The sequence below is a fragment of the Athene noctua genome, chromosome 22 (genome assembly GCF_965140245.1).
Source record: "Athene noctua chromosome 22, bAthNoc1.hap1.1, whole genome shotgun sequence".
Classification (NCBI taxonomy): domain Eukaryota; kingdom Metazoa; phylum Chordata; class Aves; order Strigiformes; family Strigidae; genus Athene; species Athene noctua.
Genome location: NC_134058.1, coordinates 5,115,871 through 5,124,717, shown reverse-complemented (window position 1 = coordinate 5,124,717; position 8,847 = coordinate 5,115,871). Strand labels below are relative to the sequence as shown.

General features: G+C 43.3%; 1 protein-coding gene across 17 annotated transcripts in view; it reads right to left on the bottom strand.

Annotated features, from left to right (window-relative positions):
* KIF1B (kinesin family member 1B) overlaps positions 1 to 7,936 on the bottom strand; it is a 96,411-nt gene extending 88,475 nt beyond the window's left edge. For all 17 annotated transcript variants that reach the window (XM_074925046.1, XM_074925048.1, XM_074925054.1 and 14 more), the window contains exons 1-2: positions 7,623 to 7,936; positions 2,120 to 2,306 (exon numbers count right to left, since the gene is read on the bottom strand). In XM_074925046.1, coding sequence (XP_074781147.1) covers positions 2,120 to 2,225 — 106 coding nt within the window. In that variant the 5' untranslated portion in view covers positions 2,226 to 2,306; positions 7,623 to 7,936. The remainder of the gene's footprint in view (positions 1 to 2,119; positions 2,307 to 7,622) is intronic.
* Positions 7,937 to 8,847: the final 911 nt, after the last annotated feature.

The window sequence follows — 8,847 nt, the reverse complement described above, 5'->3', positions numbered from 1 at the left end:
GGCACTTCCTGTAGTCAGCTTTTCACCAACTTCAGACCTTAATACTAAGAAGTTCAATAATGTAACTGAGGCTGTGAAGACTGAGGGACCATGAGAAAGAAAGAATCCTTGGCAGAAATAGCAACAGTACTTATGCCCCCAAATCTAACACATAGCCTAAAAACGTATCAGAAGAATTTCAGCTTGAAGTTATGTGTGTCAGACACCTTTGTTAGGAGAATTCTTTGGAGAAAAGTTTCTGCTCAGTTTTTCTCCGCACCAGACAATGCCTTATTTGTATCTTTCATTATATGATCCTCTTCTGTAATTACTCCTATCTACCTTCTTCTTCATTATCTTCTAAGATTGAAATAGAGGTAAAAAATAGCCCACAGACCGTAAGAATGTGTAACTATTGCAACTGATGATTCCATTCCCAGAGTCTGTAATGGCCCCTGATGACTTAAACCTGACCACCTGTCATATCACCCATCTTGTATCAGAGCCATAGGACTCAAATAGAAGCCTACAGATAAGAACATTTCCAGAGCACAAAATATAGCAAAACCTGTAAAGAAATTTCCAACTAGATACATCAGGAAGTATTTTTCCCCTTTTGAAAGCTGATGCAGTTTCTTGAAAAATGTGTCTTTGTAGTGCAGCTCTAGCACTCAGAGATAAAACCAGCATCCTTTGTCTACACCACATTTGAAAGTTAAGAGAATCAGATCGCTAGAGATTCACTGGTTGCCCTTGTTGTTGTACCCCAGGCTCCTGGAATTCAAATATTTTAATCATCTAAAATTACTGCTGTCATGCCATGACAGTAGCAAGACCTTTTACGGTGGCACCCAGTGGTCCTGCTGTAGTTCAGAGCTTGATGGCATCTCCATCTAATGGAGTCTATAGTTCTTCCATTCCACACTGGTTTAATCTGAAAGATGGCAGGCAACGTTGGGATATAAGCACCTGTTTCTACATGAGATGACTTCTGAACATTCGTCTTCACCATTTTAAATGGAAATGTTGTAATCCAACCCAAAAAAAAGTTTCTTTGGGTAATATTCCACCCAAGGTCTGAAGATAAGAATTTAGTACACTGAAAAACAAGCTCTCTTCTGTATGATGCCTCTCTTCCACGGAAACCATAAACACTGTATATAATTTAAGTGATCACAACCAGGACTTAAATTCCATTGGAGAAGCAGGCTGAAGTATAACCTCAGCTAAAAAAATGGGAGGAGCCTGTATAAAACCTCCTTTGTATTAACAAGCATGAATAAATACTCAAATAATCAGACAGCGAATTAATTCAGTAGAGTGCTACTTCCTAGAGCTACAAGATAACTCTACTTGATTATGGAAGTGAAAAACTACCGTAAGAACAGCTTACGGGTATAGCTTTTAGTCTACACATGACCAACAACACTGCAGGAAATGGTATCAATACTGCCTTGAGCTTAACAAGAATGTAAAACAAGCAAATCAAACAATAAATGGTGTGCCCATATTCAGTCTCCCATAAAAGAGTCTTCTCCTCTGAATTAGACCCACACTAAATATTCAATAACCCTAACACTTTTAATTGGTTAGAAAATGAGATGATTTTATGTAGTCTGTTATTTTTCCATCATTTAGACGTCTAATCTGGAAAGCATAAAACTTGACATCCTTTTTCCATCAGCCTTCTCACTCAAATTATGCTCCTAAACAAAGGTACAGACTACAGAATAAGCACACCAAGAACTAAAGCACCAGACCCAGGAGTTATACCTCCACAATTACCATGTTGTGGTCTGCAACATATCCCTGTATCTGTCAGTCCACATTATACTCCCACACACTGACTTTAACAAAAAGTTTTCACTTTGGTGTTCTAATCTTTCTGAGAATTCTCAACTGACTGTAACCAAACACCATAAATACCTGCATCAGAATCAAAATACTCATGATTTAGACTTTCTAGTCAAATTCAGAGACAATCTAGTGTTTACTGACAGACTCAGAAGAGAAGGTTTCCTAAAAGAGTAATTCTAGATGATATAATGTACACACTTCAGTCAGTTCTGTCTGATAAAAAGGTGAAGCAGGAAGCAAGAAGAGAGAGAAAGACTCCCTTAAGAGATTAAAACAAACTTACTGGTTGAGTTGCCTTGCATCTGGATGATACATTTGGATTCTTTGCTGGTTTCTCGGGAATTGAAGGGCCGGACCCGAACAGCCACCTTCACTGAAGCCCCCGACATTCTGGTTGCTTGTAGTGCAGTCAAGAAATTCAAAGTGAAGGGGTCAGGAGTGTTTCAAGTTATCCTTCTTGTTGGTGTTTTCTGAAGAGAAAAACATAGTTTAGTTAATTACAGCTATTGCATTCAAGATGTCGATAAAATTAGGGAGGCTCCAAGTTGTTTATTAACTTCAATTTCTACTCAACAAACACACACCCTACCCCACCCCCCAAAAGCTGTCAGTTCAAAGACAGAACTGGAAATACGCTCAACAGCACCTGTACACTGTCTCCGTCATCTGTAGCAGTTCTTTTTAAGTATACACACATATTTGTTTTCATTACTTGGTTTTCTTCCCGGAAAGGAGGGATGCCAATACCAAAATGAAGATCTGGTTGCAACATGTGTTAGGCTTAACCTAACAAAGATAATTTTAGCAGTGCATACAGCTACTTAGATTTCAGCAGGAGTTAGCTACCATATACTACGTATCCAGGTTCGCTGGCTGCCAATCCTCATTGCCACAATGCATTAGCAATAATATTAGAACTAACACAAATGTGATGATGAGCCGTATCACGCTGACTTTCCATACACGCCATTCCAGAGAAAAGGGTGCACTCAACAACCTTAAAGAACCCTTTGCAGTCCTAGGGAAGTCCTCTTCTCAAAGGAAATAAAACCTCATTAACTACTTGTATATCTAGTGATTAAAGGACACGCTACTCTGTATGGAAGAAGAGAAAGCAAAAATTATTGCCTTCAGGGTAAATATTACTATCTATCTTCAGCAAATGTTCAACAGTAAATTCATCTTCATACATCTTCATTACCAAAACACTTGTTCAAATCCTACTGCGTTCCAATGACTGAGCGCTTTTAGTTGGCAGGGAACTATCCCTGATACCCACAATGCAAACTTCAAGGCACATCCAAGACAGTATTGGAATGTTGGGTTAATAAAGACTGTATTGTCCTCGACCAACCTTTCCCATTAGGAGAAAGTTTTTCAGTTGCTCTACAATTAAGCAGTTTAACTTACTGCCACAAGACAGAGTCAGTGCTGAAGTTAAACAGACTCAAAAAACACTAAGACAGATTCAAAGAAAAAGTTATCAAGGTCTAGTAAAAAGTTATCACTCTTGGCTAGGAAGGCCTCCAAGGCAGACTCCCAGAACCTGGAAGACGATGATTTCTCCTTATATTCTAAATAGCTGCTACAGCCACTGCTGAAGACAGGCTTCAGGGCTAGGTGAATCTTTGGTCTGACTCAGTGCGGTCATTTCTACCTTGAATCTGAGTTAACATGGGCAGAACTCTACCCTGCACAAGTCACCATGCATGGCCCAGAAGCCTTGACATCTTTTCTGGTTATCTCTATACCACATATCCACCGAAACCCTCATTTCAGGATTGTAATTGCAGTGCTACAAAAGAACAAAACTGACTAGCAGATCTAAAGCAGAAGCATTTCAGGTCTGAAGTATGTTCTACAGCTGATAAAAATAGTTATACGTGCTTAATTAAAGTTATGACACATCTTCACACACTACACGAAGTTTTTAATAAAATGGTATTACTTCATTAATGTCATCACATGGTGAAGGCAGAAATTAAATTACTCCACCAAGCAGCAGAGGTAATTTAAAGCATTCCTTGTTTTAGCAGGTACCTGAGGTATCTCACCAGACTACAAGAACAGGAACGTCTTCAGGTACAAGCCAACTAAATTTCAATGTCAGGGGTGCAGAAAAACAATTCATGAAACCGCCACACAGTCAGCTTTAGGTTAGTACAGAATGTTAAGAAGTTTCCCTAGAAACTTAAACATAGAATACAGCAAAGAAGTAATGAGAACGAATTCGCGTGATCTTCAAAGTTTAAGAGTTGTTTTAGAGGACTGCTTTATTCACTCTTGCTCAGAGGTGCCTACTTTTTTGTATAACAAAGTGCATCAAACATGGAGCTTCATTATAAACCTTCATCCTGAGTATCTACCACATGGATTTTTTGCTCTCCCTTCTTAACGTGACCCTTGCGTAAGGTACCTGTGCCCTCACATGAAAGCTAAGTGACAAGACTAATCCTGATACATCCCGGTAGTATTATTCAACTGACCCTGAATATTGCTGCTAAAACCCACGAATGTTACTGTACATAACCGTTAAGCACTGTTTCTGAAATACAATTTAACAAATCTATCAAGTGTAAAATCTCTGCTCTTATCAAGTTCATAGTGACACAGTTTACTTTGTCAGACTGCAGATTTGCAGAAAAAGATGAGTCGGTGGAATTTTCATCGGGTGTAGCACATTATAGACACCCTACCTGACAGTGGCTTAGTGGTTATCACCTTTTTTCTCCCCATCTATCCATATTAATTGTGGAAAACCATAATTTTGTCAACTGCCCACAAGGACCAATGAATAAAGTTAAGGCCATTAATGAAAGGGATTTTTTTTTTTTAAGATAAAAATACAACCAGTGTGTTCTTATAGTATTATTTATGAAATGTAGGGAACTTATTTTCCCTTCTTACTGAAGAGTACCATATACAAAGACACATACAAAGATTTTTTTCTGATGTTTTTATAGAAATACCTCTCAGTACACTTAATTAACTTCTGCTGATAACTAATATATCTAGGAAACTGGCAAACAGAAGAGAGAGTGAAAGAAAAATCTACTTTTTTAAAAAAATTTTTGAGTAGCTCTGAACACCTTATTAATAAAAAAGCATGAAAAGCACACTGCCAGAGATTCCATATGCACTGACTAAATGATAGCCTCGTTTGAAACAAAGCCGTGAAGAAATTCTTACAGAACATGTCACAAAATCACCTACAACAGCACAGAATTTTAACTGCTAGACTTTTGTAATTACCAACTTTTCCCAGCCCTAACTTTTGTGCTCATGGGAAGTTAAATTTGGTGTCATTTTAAACCTCATTCATTCTCAGCTCTGCTACTTTTCATAGCTGAAGTAAGCAAAATGCACAAGGATTTGAGAAGTTTTGAACACCATCTCACTACGCAAGCTTTTATTTCCATTAATAAGAAAATGAAGAAAAAAGTATGTATTTTTCCAAGCTTCCCATAAATTTAAGTTGTAGGGGCTTTGAGGGGGGGGAGGTTCCCCACTTATCAGCAACTCTAACTGGTTGTAACATTTTATAAAAGCAGTATTGCCCTCATCATACAGAATGATAAAATAAGTCAAAATGAGACCAAGTTGCATAGCATCACAGACAAATTACAACTTTTTCCAGTGTTCACATTTCCCAGTAGCATCACTTCCTACTACAAAACTCTGTCTACAGAGTGGTAATAGGAGACATAACTTGCAACAGAGCAAAACAAGATGTGCAATACAGTCTGTGGTAGAGATTTAAAAGAACAATCTTTATAAAAGAGAGCTGGGGTTTTATATATATATTCATTATAGGCTTAGAAGGCTGCCATCCATGCTAGAATGAATCAATCTCCTAGTGTTTTGGAAAGTCTACTAGCTGTGTATCTTTTCACATTCAGCCTGTAGAAATCCAATCAGGAAACCAGTAAAGAAGGCAACTGCATACTCGATTCTCTGACATGACATACCACTGGCTCTAAAACAGGTAGCAGATAATATTTAAGTTGTTTAGCAAGCTCCATCAGCACAAAGGCAAATCCTACATATTAATTTTCCACTTATTTTAAAGATATCCACCATCCACCCTGAAAGTCACACAGTCAGGTTTTAATATTCAAGTGTGTCATTAAACAAATCACTTAAATATCTTGTCCATTTCCTGTTATTCAAGCTGACAAACCCAATGATGTTGGTCAACCACCTTTCATGGTCTCAAAGCACTTGTAACTAGATTTGGACTTCCACACATATGTTTAAAGAAACAAACCGTTCATTAAGACTTGGATCCTTGGATGTATTTGAAAGTTCTGGCAAACCAGTTTTTATGCAATGTCAAAATAAAGAGCATATAGCTATTTTTTGAAATAAAGTTACGAGTAGGGATTTAGAGTCAAATTATTATTTATATATTCACAGAAGTTTGCAGTAAGTTCAAAGCGATTACAAAACCAGCGTTCAGAATCTGTATCTCTACGTTCAAATAAAAATTAAGAAAACACCACACATCACAAATGAAGAAGCACCACTTTTATTTAACATAGCCAGCCACTGTGTCATATTTGCATAGGTATGCCTCCCAGATAATGTGGTAACTTTTAAACAAAAAAATTGCTTGTAACTTAACCAGTACAACAACTCTAAAGAAAGAAAGTGAACAAGGATAGAGATTAGTATATGGAAAGTTCGCAAAACAGCTGTTACGAGCAGCAGGGGTTTATGAACAAGAGAACCAGAGGGAATCCAATTTTAGGTTCTCCACTGAGGATCAGGTAGTGATGACAGTCTGATATATCAGCTGAACTCACACGCTACGAATTGCTATCTTTGTACTAAGTGAAGATGCCAGACAAAACAGTGGTGCAGAACTTGGCCGTGCACTGAAACATCACGCAAACATATGGCTATTTATCCACACACCAGTGTACTGGGTTGTGCAACAATAAAAAGAACTGAGCTAAGAGGAGGCTGGAAGTAAACAGAAATATACTTTAAAATTCGGGAGGAACGTTATTTTACATTTCAGAGAACAGATACAAATTCACCATCTGCTTCTGGTGAACTGTAGTCGTCCAACCGCAGTTCTAATACCCATATTGTGCCAATGACCCCCAAAACTACGAGGCCTGTCATCCTGTCTCCTGACGCCTGCCTCCTGACTTAGCTCAGAGGATTGTCAGATCATCATCCCAATATGGCTGCCTCGGTAATTGTGCTGTACTGAATCCAGGGACAGATCCACTACCTACAGGCCCACAAAAAACCACCCTGAAAACCACAATCCTTTTACATTCCTGCATCTTCCGGCTGGCTGAGGGACTATGCCTCCCTCCCGAGCAAGCGATTATCGCCTCCGCCTCATCTGAGCTAGAAAGGAGAAAAAAGGGCGGCGAAACGCGACGGTATTCCGCGACCCACACGGCGGATGGGATTCAGCCGAGGAAAAGGACGGGAAGCGGCCGCACCGCCATGGCTCGGAGCGCCTGGGGGAAAGGGGAAGGAAGCGTCCCAGGGGACAAGTATATGCATCAGGCAGATGCAGAGGAGGAAAGGCCGAGCAGGGCCCCACGCCCTTGTGCCGCTGCCCTGACAGCTCCGGGGCACCCTGTCCTGCCAGCGCTCCCCACTCCCCCCCGCCGCTTCCCAGGCCCCATCCCACCCGTGGAGCCCCCCCCTCGCTCCTCCCGAAGAGCTGCGCGAAGCAGCAGCCCCCGCCTCCCCCACCGCATTACGGCATCCACCCCACCCGCCGCTCCCCTCCCCACCGCCGGCCGGGCCGGGTCTCTCACCTGGGGACGTGCGGGGGTATCCGCAGGACGCGGGCAGTGCGGGGCCGCCGGCGCTGTCAGCAGCTGGGGGAGGCGGCGGGGCCGGCGAAGCTACGCAGCGCGGGGCGGAGGGGAGAGAAGAGGCCGGCCATCCCCATCACGCTCCACCGCCTCCACCGAGGCTGGGAGACCCCCCCGCCGCCAGGAAGGGAGCAGGAAGGAAGCGGGAAGGGCGAGGGTGGGAAGGAGGGAGGGGAGAAAAGGGGAGGGAGGAAAGAAAGGCCGCGCCGAGAAGAACGAGCCCCGCGACGCGCTCCCCACAGCGCCGCTCCCACACTGACAGGAGCGCGGAGCGCTGCGCCCGAACCCGCCTCCGCAGGGGGAGGAACGTCCGCCCCGCCAATAGCCGCGCGCCGGCGCTCTCCCCTCCCCGCAGCCCACCAATCGCCAACCGCAGAAGAGGCGAGTGCCCGCCTCCCGCCGTGCCAATCCCAGGCTGACACAGCCGCACACCAATCACGGCGCGGGAATGCCCGTCCGCAATGACGAGCTTCACTCCCCCCGCGGAATCAATCCCTCCGCCGCGCCCCGGGGCCGCAGGAACGGGTTCTTCTCCCTCACAGCCAATCAGAGCGCGGGACGGCACGGCGTCGGGACTCGTTTTTTAACCTATAAGGAGCGGCGCGAGGCCACCCGGCCGCATCACCGTCCGCAGTGCTGTGTGCGTGCGCGCCCTCCGCCCGCGCGGGCGCGGTGCGGGCGGGACGAGGCGGGAGCACGCGTTGGGCCCTCGTGGGTGTAAAACGCCTTTTAATGGATGCGGGGGGCCCGGGAGCGGGCAGGGACTGAGGTAGCAGTCGCTCCGTCACAGAATCACGGGGGGTGGAAGAGACCCTTGGGATGGTTCAGGGGGATCCAGGAGGGGTTTGAGACCCAAACAAGGCTGAACGCTGCTGGTTCAGAGGGGAGGGATTTAATTTTACTTTTCTCCCCAAACACGTTTCTTGAGCAGCCGAAGTGATTTGTTGTAGCTCTCCTCATGCACGTGCATGTGATTAGATTGAGTCAAGGGTGGGGGAGTAGCTCTTGTACGTTCGGTAATTCAACACATACTCTCAAATACTCCTTGTTGTGGCAATAATTACAGCTGTAAAGTTCCTCCTTCCCTTTAGTACTTCGATCATTTCTACTATCAAAAATAGGCTTGTATTTAAGCTTTGAAGCACTTTAAAGAAAATACTATTAC